Here is a 21,337-nt window from a genome sequence, read left to right as displayed (position 1 = left end):
TACTATCACTTTGCACCCTTCTAGAGTTATTAATTTCAGTGTATTCACTGTATTTTCGAATAGGGCTGCACAGTAAATAATACAACAGAAAGAGGCTTTAACCTATTCCCAAAGCCTATATACAAGGATATAAAGCCAGTGGTGTATTAACTTAAAAAATAGATCAATCTTATCTTGCAAAGAGAAGATAAAAGGTAGTTCTGTCATTAAAGACAGCCATGCTTGAGGCTGTAAACCATACTTGAGAATATAAAGAGAAGCCTGCAAGTATCTGTTAAATTTAGCTTTCCGTCCTTGAAGAAAGTCTTCAACCTGATAGACATTTTAAAAACAAAAAAGCAGATTTAATCATCCAGGCATTTCCTCGTGTTAACTAGGCAGAGAAAGCATAAACCCAATAACAACAACAATAATTATAATATCATTTTACAGCACTTTACAAAGAGCTTTAATACACATGAAAGTGAAAATTAACTGAATTCTTAAGTATGGCCATTACACTATCCAGATATCCTAAAGGCATGTAAATGGAGAACGTAACAGTATTCATCAGAAGAGTAACACCATAGTGCCTCAAATCAGCAAGAAAACTCAGAGTGAGAATTAAATATCTGCAGAGCCATGTGAGGAAAACATTTGAATAATACAAGAATTACCCTCAAGTTTTCAAGAAAGAAACTCAGCATTATTTGCAAACCGTATACAAACCTGGTTTAAAGGACTAGCAAGTCGATTTTCAACTCTGTGTACTCATGTTGGTTTGCACCCTCTGGACTTTCCACTGCAATCTGAAACTGGCTCCAGGCGATTTAACAAAGAAACAGACCTGTCCAGACTGGTGGCATGCACGCGCATGCTCAGTCGTGCCGGGCACGTTTCCACCCTGTGGACTGTAGGCCGCAGGTTAAAAGGAAAGGGGACTTACCTAAGAGGCTTGTCGTGGGTGGCGGTAAGACGGTAAGATCTCCCCACTCGTCTGGCAGGATCTTAAGTTTGAATAGAGGCTTTAATGGGGTTCAATCAGGTACAAAGTCCAACAATACCTGACTGACGGTCTCAACAACGTCTTACTCTCTCAAGGCTTCATCCATGAAATGGCTTGGGCTGTGGGAACGGAGGGGCATCCTAGATGGCTCAGTGGGTAAAGAATCCACCTGCCAATGCAGGAGACCCACGAGACGCTGGTTTGATCCCTGGGTATGGAGGAGGGCATGGCGATCCACTCCAGTGCTCTTGCCTGGAAACGCCCATGGACAGAGGAATCTGGCGGGCTACAATCCATATGGTCGCAAAGAGTTGGACACAACTGAAGCAACTGAGCACGCGGGTGTGGTAACGGAGGGCAAAATGTACATTTCCAGGACAGGGGAGGGGTTAGGAGCCTCCAGTTGCCTGGATCCAGCTTACAGGTCAACAGGCGGTCACATCCTCTCAATTACTTCCCTCAGCACTTCATCGCTCCTGACTGGCTCTTAAAATTTCACACCCACCCATCCTCCACAATGTGCCCTGTTCAGTTCAGTTCAGTTCAATTCAGTCGCTCAGTCATGTCCGACTCTTAGCAACCCCATGAATCACAGCACATCAGGCCTCCCTGTCCATCACCAACACCTGGAGTTCACTCAAACTCATGCCCATTGAGTCCTTGATGCCATCCAGCCATCTCATCCTCTGTCGTCCCCTTCTCCTCCTGCCCCCAATCTCTCCCAGCATCAGGGTCTTTTCCAATGAGTCAACTCTTCCCATGAGGTGGCCAAAGTACTGGAGTTGCAGCTTCAGCATCAGTCCTTCCAATGAACACCCAGGACTGATCTCCTTTGTGGTTGGATCTCCTTGCAGTCCAAGGGACTCTCAAGAGTCTTCTCCAACACCACAGTTCAAAAGCATCAATTCTTCAGTGCTCAACTTTCTTCACAGTCCAACTCTCACATCCATATATGACCACTGGAAAAAACATAGCCTTGACTAGATGGACCTTTGTTGGCAAAGTAATGTCTCTGCTTTTCAATATGCTATCTAGGTTGGTCATAACTTTCCTTCCAAGGAGTAAGCGTCTTTTAATTTCATGGCTGCAGTCACCATCTGCAGTGATTTTTGGAGCCCAAAAAAATAAAGTCTGACACTGTTTCCACTGTTTCCCCATCTATTTCCCATAAAGTGATGGGACCAGATGCCATGATCTTAGTTTTCTGAATGTTGAGCTTTAAGCCAACTTTTTCACTCTCCTCTTTCACTTTCAAGAGGCTTTTTAGTTCCTCTTCACTTTCTGCTGTAAGGGTGGTGTTATCTGCGTATCAGAGGTTATTGATATTTCTCCCGGCAATCTTGATTCCAACTTGTGTTTCTTCCAGTCCAGCGTTTCTCATGATGTACTCTGCATATAGTAAGATAAATAAGCAGGGTGACAATATACATCCTTAGCATATTCCTTTTCCTATTTGGAACCAGTCTGTTGTTCCATGTCCAGTTCTAACTGGTGCTTCCTGACCTGCATATAGGTTTCTCAAGAGGCAGGTCAGGTGGTCTGGTATTCCCATCTCTTGAAGAATTTTCCACAGTTTATTGTGATCCACACAGTCAAAGGCTTTGGCATAGTCAATAAAGCAGAAATAGATGTTTTTCTGGAACTCTCTTGCTTTTTCCATGATCCAGCAGATGTTGGCAATTTGATCTCTGGTTCCTCCGCCTTTTCTAAAACCAGCTTGAACATCTGGAAGTTCACGTTTCACGTATTGCTGAAGCCTGGCTTGGAGAATTTTGAGCATTACTTTACTAGCGTGTGAGATGAGTGCAATTGTGCTTTGAGCATTGCCTTTCTTTGGGATTGGAATGAAAACTGACCTTTTCCAGTCCTGTGGCCACTGTTGAGTTTTCCAAATTTGCTGGCATATTGAGTGCAGCACTTTCACAGCATCATCCTTCAGGATTTGAAATAGCTCAACTGGAATTCCATCACCTGCACTAGCTTTGTTCGTAGTGATTCTTCCTAAGGCCCACTTGACTTCACATTCCAGGATGTATGGCTCCAGGTGTGATGAGTGATCACACCATCATGATGATCTTGATCATGAAGCTCTTTTTTGTACAGTTCTTCTGTGTATTCTTGCCACCTCTTCTTAATATTTTCTGCTTCTGTTAGGTCCATACCATTTCTGTCCTTTATCGAGCCTATCTTTGCATTAAATGTTCCCTTGGTATCTCTAATTTTCTTGAAGAGATCTCTAGTCTTTCCCATTCTATTGTTTTCCTCTATTTCTTTGCATTGATCGCTGAGGAAGGCTTTCTTATCTCTCCTTGCTATTCTTTGGAACTCTGCATTCAGATGCTTATATCTTTCCTTTTCTCCTTTGCTTTTCGCTTCTCTTCTTTTCACAGCTGTTTGTAAGGCCTCCTCAGACAGCCATTTTGCTTTTTTGCATTTCTGTGCCCTGAGCGGTCAGCAAAGGGTTTCACTAGCAGGAAGGTGGCTCATTTGGCAATTCTCAGGCTGCACTGGAGGCAGATTCCACAGAAGCCATATAGGCACATGCAAGAGAAAATGCAGGAAAAGATAATGCTTCCCAAAATAAGTAACAGTGTTTTTCACCAAAAGGCCGTGATTATTTGAACCGCTGATTTATTAAGCCCCCTAGGATGGGCATGGGGGTGGGGTGGTCAGATCACATAGCTGTCACGTGTTTCCCCATGTGATTTAATAAAGATAAGCAGACTCATTAGGTATGAACAGACAACATTCTGTTCCTATAATGGCACAAGTGCCTCCTTTCCAGACAGTAATAATGTCCAAGGCCATCCAGTTTTGGAGGACAGTATTTTTCATTAGAGACATTTCATTAGAGGCATTTCATTGTTCAGTAAAGACAGGCTTTGCTGACTATCATTTAAGGTTTGCTGGGTGAATTCAGTGAGGGCTTTGTATGTGGGCTGTAACATCCTCAGGCCAGTGAAGGGAACAAAGACAGTAGCCAAGTGACTGTAGCAGTGGAAAACAGAATGTGCTCATCCGGCCCAGAGGAGAAGGAGGGTGACCATTTTTGTTACTTGGCGGGGGCGGGGGGGGGGGGGGGGGGGCGGTGTGCCGGGAGCCACCACGGGAGATCCCACCCATGACAAAGGTCATGCGGAAGAGACCTGACAGGCAAAGGCGGATCAGGCCTCAAGGGACCCCCTGAATCTGCTCGAGCATCCACCCCAAAACCAGAATCTGTCTGTTGTTTATTATATTATGCCTTTCACCAACTCTTCTGACATTAACAGGGGGCTGTCCCCAACCAGCTTTCTCTGGAAAAAGTCAACTTAGGGCTTTAGTTAATAAGTCTCTTGGACATAAAAGAAATACTTCTATTTTAGCCCCTCTGTTGGCATTCTAGCTTGCCTGACAGGTTTAGCCATACTCTTGCAATTAACACACATGATTGTTCACAACTCCTCAACCTTGAAAGGCACGGGAAGCCAAAACATTCTAAAAGTCCTAATGAGCATAGAGTCCTTTAAGGGATGAAAAATTATTAGAATAGATAGTACTGGTAAAGGGCTTCATTATTGAGCCAATGCTTGCTGCAGAGTTCCCATATCCCTTATCCATTGTGCACCTGGAAGTGCATTGGTTAACATAGTTGGAATGTAAGAAAAACAAGTAGCAGCCTTGGAATTAACCACATCAGACCTTTGAGCTAATCGGTTCTTTCTTTGTTGTGACCCACTGCACCTTTGCTCCATGAGAATGTATCTTTATTTAGTACTTTCTGAGGCTGGGAGAAATAAAGAAGAAACACTTTAAGGGAAAACAAGTTTTCTGGTTGAGCAACCTTTATCAAAAAAGGGTCATAAAATGTCCACAGGCCTCCAAGGCCAGAAGATAATGTACACAACATTGTTTATGAGGAAGGTGTGCAGAAAAAATCCTGGTTTTGATAAAGACAAAACAGATGTAATGTTTGGGCTGACTTTGTATGACTTTGCATCTTTCATTTCCCTCTATGTACAAGTCAAGGTATAAAAGGTCCTTTTGAAAATAAAGTTATGGGCCTCACTCACGGAAGCTTAGTCTCCCCGTGTCATTCTTTTTTTCCTTTTCCCTCCTTTTCTCTCTCTGTTCTTCTTTCAGGATGACTCCTTGGAACACAGGAGCTTTATTGGCTTTCTGTGTTTATCAAGGAAGATCAAGCCCTGCTCTCCGCTTTGCTATCCTTATCGCCTAAGCCCTCATCCTGAGGGTACTCCTGGATCCTGCTGGGGCTGGACCCTGGCAGGGCAGAGGGGGGGCGGGTGTCTCCCCAGTCCCCAGGGAAGACCTGGATAGAGCACAGTGGCCCAACCACCCTGGTGGAAGCCATGTCCAAAGATTTGTGCCATACAACCACTGGTTCCTTTTGGGCTCTCCAACAAATATCTGGGTGTCACAACCAGTCAATGCCTAAAGGTCACTATCCTTCCATGCGACGGCATGACCACACTGTTCTGGTGGTATCCATCCCATATTCCTAGTACAATAGTGTTGGTTCTGTCGAGAGTGATTCATCTGTTTCCAGCATGGGGATGTCAGGTGTTCAAATGTCAATAACCCAGCGTGAGCCACAGGAAACTATCCTAAATCTGAGTGTTAGTCACCCCTGATGATAGTGGTGGTATTTTTTGGACCCTTCTGGTCAGCAGTTTGATGGGTTGCCTGTGTAGTTTGACTGAGAAAAAGAATACCCATGCCCAGAGTTGTTGATATCCGTGCCACAGGCCAGGTCTTCAGATCACGTATTGGTAATGCCAGATGAATTAAGAGTACTAGTCCTAGCTTGTTCTACCTTATGTACTGTTTTATGGCCTTCCAGTTCTCTCCCCAGAATGGCACTGCCACCACAGTAATCCTGATTCGCTAGAAAGGGGCCGCTTTCCACAATACCCAACAGTTGGATTGATTCCTTTGTTGGGCATACATGTGGGCTCACTATATAAAAGTATTTCCATTTTTTTGTTCATCCTGTGACCAGTAAACAGAGGCGCAGCAGACGCCTAAGGGCAAAAGACAGATATTTAAGAGAAATCTTGATGGGAAAGTCTTTTCCTTTTAAGAATTACACATGTGGCCTGATCCTTAAGTGACTGCAGCTTTAAGAATTTGACCTGGTTGCACATACCATACATATTGGCCAAGGGAGGCAGCACTGTCAGGCATGTGGAGATATGCTGAAGGTGGGATGTTCTAGATCAGGACCCTCCTGTTTTCCCATCTTTCAATGGTGCATGTTCTATTCCAGATACAGCATGTTTCAGTAGGTCCAGCTTACAGTGGCACAACAGGATCTCAGTGCCCAACCCATACCTTTATAAATCACAAACACATCTAATTTAAATGGTAGCCCAGCTTGGGAGATGATTAGAACTTTTACCCATTTCGTTAGTATTTTTCATTTGTCAAAGGTGATTTATCGCTCTGATCCCCAGTCCCACATATGCCCTTTCTTTACCAGGCAGTGTGAGGGATGGAGGCATCAAAACAGCAGGGAGTAAAAGTCTTCCCAAACCCCCACATCCACAAAGGCTTGCACTGCATGCTCTTATAGACTGGATAGGCTTGCATCTTGTCAATCATTGTTTGTGGGACAATGCAGGTTTTACCTGATCATATGACTACCAAAAACTTTATGGTTGTGCCTGTGCCTTTAGTTTTTTGAGAGTTCATCACCTAGCCTCTAGGTTGAGCACTTCTGTCTTTGCAAATGGCATGTTAAGATCTCCAGCGTCTTATCCTGCTCTCCCATCTTGTTTGCCAGGCTTACAGCTGGCAGAGTAGTGGACAGCCACACATCGTTCTCTAATAGCAGCCCCTCTTCCTGCTTTCTGACTTGGGCGTCAGCCTCTAGTCGAGCATTGGTGGCTGGCAGCCAGCCCACAGTAGAGGCCAGCCCCCTGCCCAGCCATGTGCTTTCCTTCTTTGCTGTGTCTGTGGATCCTGCACACACATAAAGTCCATAATCATCTAACTAACATATGGGCCACCCCTTCCCACACAGAGCTCAGTGGCCAGCTCCAGTCTTCCCCAGCTGATGTCTCTTTCTCAAGGCTCACGTCTTTGGTCTCCCGATTGGCTCACCAATTGTTGGTTCATCAAATTTAGGAGCTACCCAAAGAAAATCTGAAACTAGCCTCCTACACAGAGAGCAAGGAGAGACCAAAGAATCAGGAAGATCAATCTGAATTGGTAGGTGGCAGGTTTAATAAGCAAGGGAACTTGTATACAAGGCTTTTCTTGGGTGGCAGAAAGCTGAGTGGGTCTCCATACCTGTTTGCCACTCTTATTTAAACTTTATATAAAGGCTTTAATGGGGTTCAGTCATATACACATACAGATGGTCTCAACTGCAACTTTTCTTAAAACTATATATCCTGGATATTGCTCTGGCAGAGTACATCATGAGAAATGCTGGGCTGAATGAAGTACAAATGGAATCAAGATAGCCAGGAGAAATACCAGAAACCTCACATATGCAGATGACACTACTCTTATGGCAGAAAGTGAAGAACTAAAGAGCCTCCTGATGAAAGCAAAAAAGGAGAGTGAAAACGTTGGCTTAAAGCTCAACATTCAGAAAACTAAGATCATGGCATCTAGTCCCATCACTTTATGGCAAACAGATGGGGAAACAGTGGCTGGCTTTATTTTTAGGGGCTCCAAAATCACTGCAGATGGTGGTTGCAGCCATAAAATTAAAAGACGCTTACTCCTTGGAAGGGAAGTTATGATCAACCTAGACAGCATATTAAAAACTGCCAACAAAGATCCATCTAGTCAAGGCTATGGTTTTTCCAGTAGTCACGTATGGAGGTGAAAGTTGGACTATAAAGAAAGCTAAGTGCCGAAGAATTGATGCTTTTGAACTGTGGTGTAGGAGAAGACTTGAGAGTCCCTTGGACTGCAAGGTGATCCAACCAGTCCATCCTAAAGGAGATCAGTCCTGAATGTTCATCGGAAGGACTGATATTGAAGCTGAAACTCCAATACTCTGGCCACCTGATGTGAAGAGCTGACTCATTTGAAAAGACCCTGATGCTGGGAAAGATTAAAGGCAGGAGGAGAAGGGGACGACAGAGGATGAGATGTTTGGATGGCATCACCGACTCAATGGACGCAAGTTTAGGTAGACTCCGGGAGTTGGTGATGGACAGGGAGGCCTGGTGTGCTGCTTGTCCATGGGGTCGCAAAGAGTTGGACATGACTGAGCGACTGAACTGACTGATTGATGAGATAGAATGGGCAGAGCATACATTCCAAGGGCAGGAGAGAGTGCAGGGAGCCTCTGATTGCCCAGGTCCAACAATAGGCAGTAAAATCCTTTGAGTGACCTCCTCCAACAATTGTGAACTCCTTATGGTGAAAAACGATACTGTTTCCTCCTCTTTTCCTTAAAACCCAGCATGGTGCTAGATATGTAGAGGGAGCTCAACAATATTAAGTGAATAAACTAATATTCTTTTTCTTTAAAAATTTCACTTTATTTTTTTCTCATTTTATTGAAGTATAGTTGACTTTTATTAAACCAACTAAGGTTTTCATATATATAGTCAGTCTAGTACAGCATTACTAACAATTCCCACACCACAACTCTTCTGAGTAAAACACAGGCAGTGGTTAGATAAAAACATGATGTATAATTTTCCCCTTTTCTTTGATGTATAGAAAAAGAAAAGCTGCAGAACAGAGATGAAAAAAAACAAAAAGCTTGGGTCCCTCCTTGATGCAAAGTCATCCATAGATACAGTATGATCCATAATGACTTTGAGGAAGCTGAAAACTGAATGCTATGCAGAAATATAAGAGGAGGAAGTACTGTTTTATGCAATGACATGGATTAATTTCAAAACACATATAGACAGCAAAGGAACCTAGACCAATGACGAGTCAGGTAGCCTCTTTTTGCTTATTTTCTGATCTCTAAAGGGGTTAATTATGATACCTACCAGAGTGAAGAGGAACTAAAAAGCCTCTTGATGAAAGTGAAAGAGGAGAGTGAAAAAGTTGGCTTAAAACTCAACATTCAGAAAAGGAAGATCATGGCATCCGGTCCCACCACTTCATGGGAAATAGATGGGGAAACAGTGGAAACAGTGTCAGACTTTATTTTTGGAGGCTCCAAAATCACTGCAGACGGTGACTGCAGCCATGAAATTAAAAGACGCTTACTCCTTGGAAGGAAAGTTATGACCAACCTAGATAGCATATTCAAAAGCAGAGACATTACTTTGCCAACAAAGGTCTGTCTAGTCAAGGCTATGGTTTTTCCAGTAGTCATGTATGGATGCAAGAGTTGGACTGTGAAGAAGGCTGAGTGCCGAAGAATTGATGCTTTTGAACTGTGGTGTTGGAGAAGACTCTTGAGAGTCCCTTGGACTGCAAGGAGATCCAACCAGTCCATTCTGAAGGAGATCAGCCCTGGCTGTTCTTTGGAAGGAATGATGCAGAAGCTGCAACTCCAGTACTTTGGCCACCTCATGAGAAGAGTTGACTCATTGGAAAAGACTCTGATGCTGGGAGGGATTGGGGGCAAGAGGAGAAGGGGACGACAGAGGATGAGATGGCTGGATGGCATCACCGACTCAATGGACGTGAGTTTGAGTGAACTCCGGGAGTTGGTGATGGACAGGGAGGCCTGGGTGTGCTGCGATTCATGGGGTTGCAAAGAGTCGGACATGACTGAGTGACTGAACTGAACTGAACCAGAGAGGTTTTATGAAACTTCAGTTGTCTCTGGGGAATAGAAAGCACAAAATAAATATTAATTGCCATCAAAATAATTAATATTATGTCTATGTGTATGGTGTTCCACTAGACTGTAGGAAGATAAAGGAACTTGGTTCCTGCCTAAAAGAAATTTACGATCCTATAGAAAAGATAAATAAGTGATTGACATAACTATTATGTGCCTTGATTTATTAATGTCCACCTCATAGATTTTGAGAATCAGAGATTATTCCCTAAAGTATAAACTCCATAAAAGCAGGGATTTTTTCTGTATTGTTTACCCTTATACTTTTTGATATAGAGTGTCGAGTGTTCAGCACCTATTTGCTGAATGAATTAATTAATGATGCATATAAAACATTTAAACAATGCCTCATACATGGCAAACACACAAACTTTAGCTATTATTAAGGCACTTAATATATAATAATAAATAAATTATATAAAGTATAAAATATTGAGTCAAAATAACCATACAAAAAATATGAAATTACTGATAGGAATGATTATTTCTATCTCAAAGGACCCATGCAACAACAGAAACCTAGTTAAACAAATTGTGTATTCATACAATGGAATACTACAAAATAAAGCAAGGAAAGTGAAAAATACTGCTACACATAGTCACATGGGTGAATCTCAGAGCCATAATGGTGAGCAAAAGAAATCAGACACTAGGGAACATATACTGCATGATTTAGGTGTATATGAGGTTCAAAAAGCCAGGTCACTGAGTATTTTATGGTATTATCAGGATACTTGCCTTTGGGAAGGAGAAAAAGTACAGGATTAGAGGCACACAGGTACAGTTATGACACTGGTAATGTTTTATATCTTGATCTTGAACAATAATGATTGTTCATTCTGTATGTATATTTATGTTATTAATAGACAGCTTTGTTTTTGCTGTAGTAACAAGAACTCCAATATCCCAGTGGCTTCTAACAACGAAAGTTTTATGTTTCTTTCTTCCATTATATGAGAGCTACAGTCTACTGGGTTCATTTAGGCTCAGCTCAGCTTGGCTTCATTCCAGGAATCTTCTCTTCCTGGACCCAAACTAAAAATGTAGCCATGATACATGATTTTTTTTTTTTTTCACATGGCGGGGTTCAGAAACTCAAGGGTGACTAAGGCAACTTTGTTGTATTAAAATCTTTGGCTTAGATATGGTGAACAGCTTGTTCAAAACTTTGTTTCTGATCTATTTGATCAGTCATCTCCCCATGCCTTGAGTAGTTACTCATGTGTATTCAGTCACAGCCAATTCTTCATGACCCCATGGATTATAGCCTGCCAGGCTCCTCTGTTCATGGAATTTTCCAGGCAAGAATACTGGAGTGTGCTGCCATTTCCTACTCCAGGGGATCTTCCTGGCCCAGGAATCGAACCCACGGCTCTTGCATCTCCTACACTAGCAGGAGGATTCTTTACCACTGCCATGAGCCATACCCATAGTTCTCTGAGCCATAGACTAATTTTGAGATAGTTTCAATATTTAGCAACTTTCAGTGGGAATACACACTTGGTCTCTATGCTGAGCTGTTTTTTCCAGCAGAAAGCATTATTTAACAGATGTAATTGAAATCCCAAATGAGTTTATTTTGAATTTATCAAAAGGAACATCATCCTGGCAAGGTGGGAGGCAGGGAAGTTATTTGGAATAGGACCCTCCCTGAGATAAGACAGCTTTTTCTACTGGCATTGGGGAAGCTGTGTGTTGTGAGAGAACCTGGGAAACGACCCTGTGGCAAGGAGCTGCCAGCAGCCTCGAAGGGCCAAAATACCCTCCATCTGGAAGTCGGGAAAAGAGGGAAACCTCAGTCCTACAATTGCAAGGAACAGCAACTACATGCTTGAGGAGAGAATCCCAAAATCCAGAAACAAATGTAGCCAGATGGACACCATGATTGCAGCCTTGCAGAGGTCCCAGTGAGGCATGCCTGAACTTCTGACCCACAGACACCATGAGATTAAAAAATGTTTGTAGTTTTAAGTTGCTAATTTGTAGTAATTTGTTTTACCACAGCAGAAAGAATAATAGACCTTTCATCCCATAATCTCTGCATGGCCTGCAACGGTCTGCAGGTTGTCCAGTGCAGGAGTTCTCAAATTTCTGCATCGTACACATTCATGCATTTATCCATTCATTCATTTGTTCCACAAACATTCTGGACATCTACTCTACACTAAGTATTTAGAAACAAGGGACACATTAATAAACAAAAAGACAAAACCCTTTACCCTTAAAAGCTTATGTTTTGTGTTAATGTTATCTGTTATTCTTACATTTTTTTTACATAGGTAAATTATTATACCATTTTTAACTCTCAACTTTCTTTCTTGTGTTAGTTGTTTATCTTTGGCTCTGATGTGATTTCCTCCCAGAAATGCTTATTTTTAAATTCTTTTCCTCTTTAATTTGAAGATCTGTTGTTTAAAAATATATTTTTTAAAATCCTAGTATAAGAATTGAAGGTAGTTTCTTTAGGATTTCAAGGATTAATTAATTATAATTCTCTAAGTGTATGTTGGGGAAGGGTAAAGGAACAATGACATGAAAATGTTATAAATATCTCTTTGATATGAATATTCATTAAATGATGTAGTTCTTGCCATGTTTCAGTTACTTGGAAGCTGCCAGCATAAAAAGAGGCACTTCTGTCAAAAAAAAAAAAAAAAAAATCCTTTATAGAAAATGAACACAAAAGGTGGTGATTTCTGTATTTAAACAAACTGGAACATCAAAAATAGAAAGCCCAGGTATATGTAACTCTCATAATATGTATAGTATCTTTTAGATCCACAGTGTATTGGCCCATGATTAAACATAATACTAAAACAGATGAATAGCAAATTCATAGTTCCCTGATTATAATATTATGAGTAGTTCTAATTCTTTTGAAAATTGTGTGTATTGAATTGTTTAGGTAGTCACAACAGGGATATTATGAACTTAATCCACAATTAGCAATTCAATTTAAATTTATTGAGCCCTTAGTGTATTAAATATGGCATTTTAACAATATTAAGTATAAATATTGGTTATGACAATTTAACAATTTCTGCTATAAATCAGGCAACTTTATTGAAAATCGTTTCCACAACAAGTCTTCATTGAAGACTACTAAATACTCTATACTCTACGTCAGGCTCTGTTCTATTGCTAGGAACTATTGATACAATAATGGGGGGGAAAACTCCAAGTCTCTTGGAGTTTATATTTTACAGAAAATAGACAAATTACATACATTCAGCTGGAAATTCAGCTAATAATAAAGATATGAAGGAAATAAACCATACCTGGGGTTAGAAAATAGTGAGTTGTTTTTTTTTAATAGGGTTTCCTTTTTTCAAGACTTTTTGATGTGATCCATTTTTAAAGTCTTTATTGACTATTGAATTTGTAACAAAATTGTTTATGTTGTATGTTTTAGTATTTTGACCCCAAGGCATGTGGGGTCTCGGCTCCCCAGCCAGGGATCAAACACCCACAACTCCTGCCTTGGAAGGTGAAACCTTAACCACTAGTCCACCAGGGAAGTCCCAGAAAATAGTATTTAAAAGAGCCAGGGAAGGACTTTCTTTGGCAATAATATTTAAGCTGAAATCTGACAGATGAAAAGGAAGTGCTAAGAAGAAAAACAATGTCCCAGCCTCTGCAAGAGCTTAAGTGAAGACTTAAGACAGGAAAAACGTGGAAGACCAGTCTATCTCAAGCCCAAGGAGGAGTTGGGATGAGTAGTTGAGATAAGATGGGAAGTTACTTGAAGTTACTGGATTGCTTCAGTAACTGGAAGAAGTTACTAGAGAATGACATAGTCCAATTTAGACTTCGAACAACTAATTTTTGTAGCTCTGTGGAGAATGGATTAGACAGGGGTAAGACTGGAAATTGAGAGATTTCTTAGGAGACTGATTTCCACATAAGCAAAGATGGAAAATTAGACTAGGGTGTAGGCAGTGGAGAAAAGATGGATTCATATACTTTGGAGGTAAAACCAACAAAACTTATATTCAGATGTTTCCTTAAAAAGATTGCAAGTAAGTAAATTGAAAATAAGGTAGTGAGTGAATACATTTAAAACAGGAGGGAGAAGATTTTGAGGACAAAAGGAATGAGAGAAGTATACACTAAGTAATAGCCTAGAAGTAATATATTAAAGTGGTCACATTTATAACTTTAATCACATGTTCTGTTCTGGGCCTCTATTTTCTTAAAAAGATATCAAGCTGGGCAGAGAGGAAATGCTCTGAAGATTTTTAGCCTTAAATGCTTCAGCCTAGGCCACTGAAAAAAGATAATTTACCCAATGAAACTAATGAAGCAAAATTTAACTAACATCATTTTAGTGAGAAATAGTTCTCATTCTGGCTGCACAAATTCCCTGTGTAGTTTTTAAAACTATATGTGCAGGCTCCACTGGAATGCTTCTGATTTAATTAGTTTGAGGTGAGACACAGGTATTTTTTAAAAGCTCCACAGAGGATTCTGATGAGCAGCCAGAGTTGAGCCCTGAGTTAGAAATACAGCTAAAGGGAGTGCCCTGGTGGTCCAGTGGTTAAGAATCTTCCTGCTAATGCAGGGGACCTGGGGTCAATTCCTTGTCCTGGAAGATGCAGCGAGGCAAGCAACTAAGCCAGTGCATCTCAACTACTGAAGTCCTCATGCTCTAGAGCCCTTGCTCTGAGACAAGAGAAGCCATCACAAAGAGAAGCCTTGGCACCACAACTTAGAGAGTAGCCCAACAAAGATCCAGCCCAGCCAAAAATAAATGAAAAAACTGTAATAAACAAGTACAGCTGAGGATGTCAGGTCAATAAATCTATTTCATTCAATGACAGATTAATAGAGAATGGGCTGAAGGAACCCTCCCCCAGATAAGGAATACAGGCCCATTGTTAAAAAGAAACAGTTTGAGACTACAAGAAAATAAGTCAATTTTCTTCGTGTTATTTTTTTTTTAAGCCAGGAGAAAATTTTTTCCTCACCTTACTTGTGAAGAACACAGACACCCATATAGACATCACATGTATTTTTAAATGCATTTATTTCTACTATGAACATCTCAGAGGGAAGAGGTTAACAGCTGATAGTTGACTGAAAGGAACATAGAAGAGGAAGAAGGGAGTACCAATCTAGCCCAGACATGGAAACAGGCAGAAAAAAGTGAGTTGAAGCAGAGAAATGATCACAGGTGATAAAGGATTCAGTTACCTATGGAGGGAAAAAAATCAGCTACCAGAATACACCTAGCAACAGTTGCTTTTCAACTACTCCTTGGACTGGAAGTTTCCAAGATTTAACCCTTGAATGAGTCACAGAATTACCCAAGCAGAACTAAAAGCCAAATAACTATTCTCCTAAAATAGAGACCAGAAACTTAATTTTCAACTGCCTTGAAGATTCTTTGTTGCTGGAAGGTGCATGGGTAATTGAAGGCAAGAGGACTTACATGACTTGTCCTAATCATTCCGTTCATTTGTGGTCTCACTGGAATCCAAACCAGGGTTTTACACTGTTGGGTTTTTACTTAGTTTCATTTACACTTTTGCATTCTGCTGCTGCTAAGTCGCTTCAGTCGTGTCCGACTTTGTGCGACACCATAGACGGCAGCCTACCAGGCTCCCCAGTCCCTGGGATTCTCCAGGCAAGAATACTGGAGCGGGTTGCCATTTCCTTCTCCAATGCATGAAAGTGGAAAGTGAAAGTGAAGTCGCTCAGTCGTGTCCGACTCTTAGCGACCCCATGGACTGCAGCCTACCAGGCTCCTCCGTCCATGGGATTTTCCAGGCAAAAGTACTGGAGTGGGCTGCCATTGCCTTTTCCCTTTTGCATTCTACCTCCCCTGAAAACGGAGAAAAAAAACACGTAGTGCAATTTCCAAATCTCCATGTTTGGAGAGCTTTAAGAGTTGCAACTGTCCAGATGAGGCAGTAGGTGCACGGTGCCGCCCAGAAAATTCTGTGTAATAAAAAATTCTGGGAGTTGGACAAGACAAAACATGGATTTTCAGTTTTAAGTGGGCGTGTCCGTGTCACGAAGGGCGTGAAAGCAAGAGACTGGAGAATCTGAGAGAAGGAGAAGGAACGTACAGAACCATGGAATGTGGGTGCAGGGGATGGAAAGGGGATTCCAAGACACCAAAGGAGCAGGAAAAAGAGCAGAGTACAGATCATTGGTATCTGGCTGACATAAGCCCGGCGACCTGCCAAAACCGGGAGGCACGAGCGCGCACTACAACTACCATAAGGCCCCGCTTCCTGGAGCCCGAGACGCGGCGCGCAATGCACGCCGGGAGTCGGCCCAAGCCGCCAAGATGTCGCAGCCCAAGAGAAGAAAGCTTGAGTCGGGGGGCGGCGGCGAAGGAGGGGAGGGAACTGAAGAGGAAGATGGCGGAGAGTTGGAGGTGGCTGTGCCGCGACCCCGGAGGACTAGGCGGGAGCGGGACCAGCTGTACTACCAGTGCTACTCGGACGTATCGGTCCACGAGGAGATGATTGCCGACCGCGTCCGCACCGATGCCTACCGCCTGGGCATCCTGCGGAACTGGGCAGCGCTGAGAGGCAAGACCGTGCTGGACGTGGGCGCGGGCACCGGCATCCTCAGCATCTTCTGTGCCCAGGCAGGGGCCCGGCGCGTGTACGCGGTGGAGGCCAGCGACATCTGGCAACAGGCCCGGGAAGTGGTGCGGCTCAACGGGCTGGAGGACCGGGTGCACGTCCTGCCGGGACCGGTGGAGACGGTGGAGTTGCCGGAGCAGGTGGATGCCATCGTGAGCGAGTGGATGGGCTGCGGACTTCTGCACGAGTCCATGCTGAGCTCTGTGCTCCATGCGCGGACCAAGTGGCTGAAGGAGGGCGGTCTTCTCCTGCCGGCTTCCGCCGAGCTCTTCGTGGCGCCCATCAGCGACCAGATGCTGGAGTTGCGCCTAAGCTTCTGGAGCCAGATGAAGCAACTCTACGGCGTGGACATGAGCTGCCTGGAGAGCTTCGCCACGCGCTGCCTCATGGGCCACTCAGAAATCGTGGTACAAGGCCTCTCCGGCGAGGATGTGCTGGCCCGGCCGCAGTGCTTTGCTCGGCTGGAGCTGGCCCGCGCCGGCCTGGAGCAGGAGCTGGAGGCCGGGGTGGGCGGGCGCTTCCGCTTCAGCTGCTATGGCTCGGCTCCCATGCACGGCTTTGCCATCTGGTTCCAGGTGACCTTCCCCGGAGGGGACTCGGAGAAACCCGTGGTGCTCTCCACCTCGCCTTTTCACCCCGTCACGCACTGGAAGCAGGCGCTCCTCTACCTGAACGAGCCGGTGCAAGTGGAGCAAGACACGGATGTTTCCGGAGAGATCACGCTGCTGCCCTCCCAGGACCACCACCGTCACCTGCGCGTGCTGCTGCGCTACAAAGTGGGCGACCAGGAGGAAAAGACCAAAGACTTTGCCATGGAGGACTGAGCGCGGTCTTCTCTCCCAGCTACCTCCCAAGGCGGCCAGACCGGCGCGGGAGAGGCGGAGGGTTGGTCGGCGGAGTAAGGGAGATTTCACGTGCAAGTAGGGGGCATTATCTTCCGTCTCCCTTTTCCCCCAGGGCTCCTGGGGAGGGAGAGTGACTTCAGTCTCCCTTCCAGGAGATTCTTCTGGCGGTATTTATTAAAAAATGTTTTCAATCCCCTGCCACGACCGAAACAGCGTGTTTATTAAGGCCTCTTTAAACCTCAAAAGCACGTGGTACCAAGCACTCCTTTTTCTATTTCTTTTGTTTCGTGTAAATAAAGGGGGGAAAGGGGTATAAAAATATCAGTTTGTGAAGGCTCCATTCACATCCCTGACACCTCACACCCTAAGTCTAAAGCCAGGGAAAGGGTAAAGGGGTTTATAGTTACACCTATGTATTTCCAATAAGACGGGATATCACTCCAGAGCCATATTCTCTCATTTTCTGAATTCCCTGTCTTCCCAGGTGCCTCTAGACTATTTTGTCCTCATTTTTTTTTTTTTAATAAGTTTTACTACTGGTAACGTGGGGGAGGTGAAGGAGGATAAAGTTTAAATAACACCTACTACTTCCTTAGGATGCTAAAGTTGATGACACCTTACTCCATTAAGTGAAATAAACTTCATATGTACTAGTACAGCATACCTAAGAAATCTAGAAGGTACGTTTGGAAGAAAAAGACCTGAAACACAATAAGGTAGTATGGACTTTTTGTCTTTACTGTTAAGATTTAACCAAGAAAATTTCATGCAAGTTCCATAGTAAAAATTTTGTATGCTTCTTTAAAACAAACTTATAGAGGCGATTTCTTCTGAACTTGGTCCAAGGGCTTATTTATCACCTTGGGTAAATTATTTAAGTAATGAAAATATTTTCCCAGCTTGAGAATTAAAATCCCTCATTCAGAGGGATGTGATTTGGCCTACTTATATCAAGTGAAAATTTTTTTGTTAGTGTTTTGTTGGTTTGTTTTCTTTTTATTTAGGTCAGCTAAATGTGAAAGTTGTGAATTTAGGAAAATCATTTGTAATGTGAGTTATGTTATCAAATTTATTTTACCCATGTTTCCCTCCTTATCTCTGGCAAATAAAGCACTGGCATTCTCTATTTTTATAGATGAAGTAAGAAGTCTTGTGTACTGTTTGAGTTATAACTTTTGCCTTTTTAATATTGTTCTTAAAAATGGTGTGATAACCCCTACAGAGCATAGCTTAAGGATAATCAATTATGCTTAATGTATGGTTTCTTTACACTAGTAGCTTTTGTATGCTAATAGAAAACAGGTGTGAAAATCTGGTCTTCGGAAGCACTCTAGCATAGTTCTGTTTATTGTAACAGTTTTTTCTTCTTTATTCATTACGTATTAAAATACTTAAGTATAACTAATTTGCTAAAATTTGGTATCAACACATGAGATCTGCCCTTAGTAAGGGAACTATACATGTACAAAGTCATCAGCTTTACAAGATCCTTGACTTGCAATACATTTACAGTTGTCACCATTGTTGGTATTAGGATAGTTAGCTTAAGCAAATGGTACAGTCATAGCAACTTAGGTCTAGTTTAAACTAGAGTTACAGATTAGTTCCTTGTGTTGCTGCTGCTGCTGCTAAGTCGCTTCAATCGTGTCTGACTCAGCGACCCCATAGACGGCAGCCCACTAGGTTCCTCTGTCCCTGGGATTCTCCAGGCAAGAATACTGGAGTGGATTGCTGTTTCCTTCTCCAGTGCATGAAAGTGAAAATTGAAAGTGAAGTCACTCAGTCATGCCGGACTCTTAGGGACCCCATGGACTACAGCCTGCCAGGCTTCTCTGTCCATGGGATTTTCCAGGCAAGAGTATTGGAGTGGGGTGCCATTGCCTTCTCCGAGTTCCTTGTGTTAGGGTCAACTATATTTTATGTTGAACATTTATTAGCATTTTAGTGTACAGTTTTGAGTAAATTTCCAGTGTTTATTTTAACTTCCTACCACAATCTCTTTGTTGTATGAGTACTTGAAAGCATTCTTCCAAATTCCATTTTTTAATATATGTCTTATACAAGTATTATAAAGTTCTCATTACCAGTATAAGCACAGAAAGGGACACTAGTTAAAACTTTGGTTAACTATAGAAGTAAAGGTAAGTATTTTATAATTAGAATTAAAAATTCTTTTTGTAACTGTTTCCCCCAAGTAAGATGGATTATCATAAAAATACAGCTATACAGCTAAAGCAGTTAAGAGGCAACAGTGTAGTGGTGAAAAGTCATGGCCTGTAGAGCCAGACATCTCATGCTACAATCTAGGCTCCATCACTCTTAACTGTGTGACTGTGGGCAAAATACTTAGTATCTGTTTTTTCCTCTACTGCTGTCATGCAAATGGGACAACAATCACATTTGTCCCATAGAAATGTGAAGATACAGTGAGTTAATACACATAAGCACGTAGTACCTGGTACATAATAAGATCCTTGCTGTTGTAATTATAGAAAATTAACATGCAAACCTGGAGCACTCAGACACACAGAAAATGTACCACAGAATAAATGAGGCAACGTTTTGATTTTTTTACAGGTGTTTGAAAGTGTGAACATGGCTGTATATGATAAGCAGTGTGACACTGGACACCACATGATCCAAAGGAAGCCCAAACCCTGGAAGTGATGATACTTCGAGAAGGATGAGATTGTGAGATGCACCAACATTCAGGCACTGTCCAGACTCTGTATGAACTGGTACTGAATCCTTAGGGTCATTTGGGCAACAGGAAGGACCTACCAACCCTAAGGAGAGGAAAACAAGATTAAGTTTTACCTGCTTCCCTCAAATAGCTTGCATTTATTTAGCACAGTGAAACTCTCCAGCTATTTCCATTAACTCACTGGACCAGTGGACATTTATTGAGTATTCAGTATATTAGTCATTGTGATAAGCACTTAGGATAGAAGCCAGTAAAACATAGTTCCTATCTCCAAGTAGGTATAATATGTTCACAGAATAAACCAGTAAATAAAAAATAATGGGCAAAAGACTAGGATGGTGTAGTTGTTAGGGTGGGCAGGTAACTATCTGCCCCTTACATATTAGGGAAAAAGTTAACACATTTTGAAGAATTTAGCGTAAGACTATACAGCTAATTCTTGACAATTGAACACAAGTTTTTCAATTCCTAACCCCCAAACAATCCCAAGTTTAAGGAAGTCCCACTGGAGCTCTATCTCATGGGCCTCAAAGAGCCACCTTCACTATATAGGATCTTCAGCTTGACAGATCCTAGACACTCAACAAAGGATTCCCTGTTGCCATTTCCCTGTGTGTGTCCATGTGTTCTCTGTCCTGTCTGACTTTGCAATCTCATGGACTGTAGCCTGCCAGGCTCCTCTGCCCATGAGATTTTCCAAGCAAGACTACTGGAGTGGGTTGCTATTTCCTCCTCTAGGGCATCTTCCCCAGCCAGAGATCAAACCTGTGTCTCCTGCATTGGCAGGTGGATTCTTTACTGCTGAGCCACTTGGGAAGCTGCTTCCCATTCCCTAACAGAGCAAATGTGGTTCCCCCAGGAAGTTGAATCCTCAACACAGTAGCAGAGGTAGACAGACTCTACCATTCTACTTGGTACTTGGTGCTGGAGAGCAGAGAGACCTCTGACCAGTCACTCATTTAATAAACACCAACTAGCTAACATTTAAGTTCTGTGACAAGCTGCTGCTGCTGCTGCATCGCTTCAGTCATGTCCAACTCCTGCGACCCCATAGACGGCAGCCCGCCAGACTCCCCCATCCCTGGGATTCTCTAGGCAAGAACACTGGAGTGGGTTGCCATTTCCTTCTCCAATGCATGAAAGTGAAAAGTGAAAGTGAAGTCGCTCAGTCATGTCCGACTCTTAGCGACCCCATGGACTGCAGGCTACCAGGCTCCTCTGTCCATGGGATTCTCCAGGCAAGAGTACCGGAGTGGGGTGCCATTGCAGATCTTACTTAAAAACCTGGGGTGCAGCAGGGAATTCAATAATTTCCAGTCATTCTTTAGCTTGGAAACATTTCATTCCAACTAAATCTTACCCCTGCTGAAGGATGAGAGGCCAGCTCTCTTACCAATTTCATCCTTAAAATTTTTCCCAAGTGCAAAAATG

The 21,337-nt window shown here is 42.7% G+C and overlaps 1 protein-coding gene and 1 long non-coding RNA gene across 2 annotated transcripts in view; one reads left to right on the top strand and one right to left on the bottom strand.

The window, feature by feature from the left end:
- LOC132344868 (uncharacterized) overlaps positions 1-3,978 on the bottom strand; it is a 76,835-nt gene extending 72,857 nt beyond the window's left edge. Inside the window, exon 1 of the long non-coding RNA XR_009493905.1 lies at positions 709-3,978. This is a non-coding gene — a long non-coding RNA (uncharacterized lncRNA). The remainder of the gene's footprint in view (positions 1-708) is intronic.
- A 12,061-nt stretch (positions 3,979-16,039) lies between these two features.
- On the top strand, positions 16,040-17,398 carry PRMT6 (protein arginine methyltransferase 6). The gene has a single exon (NM_001014962.1). It carries the CDS (start codon positions 16,054-16,056, stop codon positions 17,179-17,181), a length of 1,128 nt encoding a protein of 375 aa, NP_001014962.1. The 5' UTR covers positions 16,040-16,053; the 3' UTR covers positions 17,182-17,398.
- Positions 17,399-21,337: the final 3,939 nt, after the last annotated feature.

The sequence above is a fragment of the Bos taurus genome, chromosome 3 (genome assembly GCF_002263795.3).
Source record: "Bos taurus isolate L1 Dominette 01449 registration number 42190680 breed Hereford chromosome 3, ARS-UCD2.0, whole genome shotgun sequence".
NCBI lineage: Eukaryota > Metazoa > Chordata > Mammalia > Artiodactyla > Bovidae > Bos > Bos taurus.
The sequence above is the reverse complement of the archived record's forward strand: the minus strand, read 5'-3'. Positions and strand labels throughout refer to the sequence as shown.

Coding starts and splice junctions, on each gene's coding strand:
- PRMT6 (NM_001014962.1), top strand. CDS start 16,054: ATGTCGCAGCCCAAGAGAAGAAAGCTTGAGTCGGGGGGCGGCGGCGAA.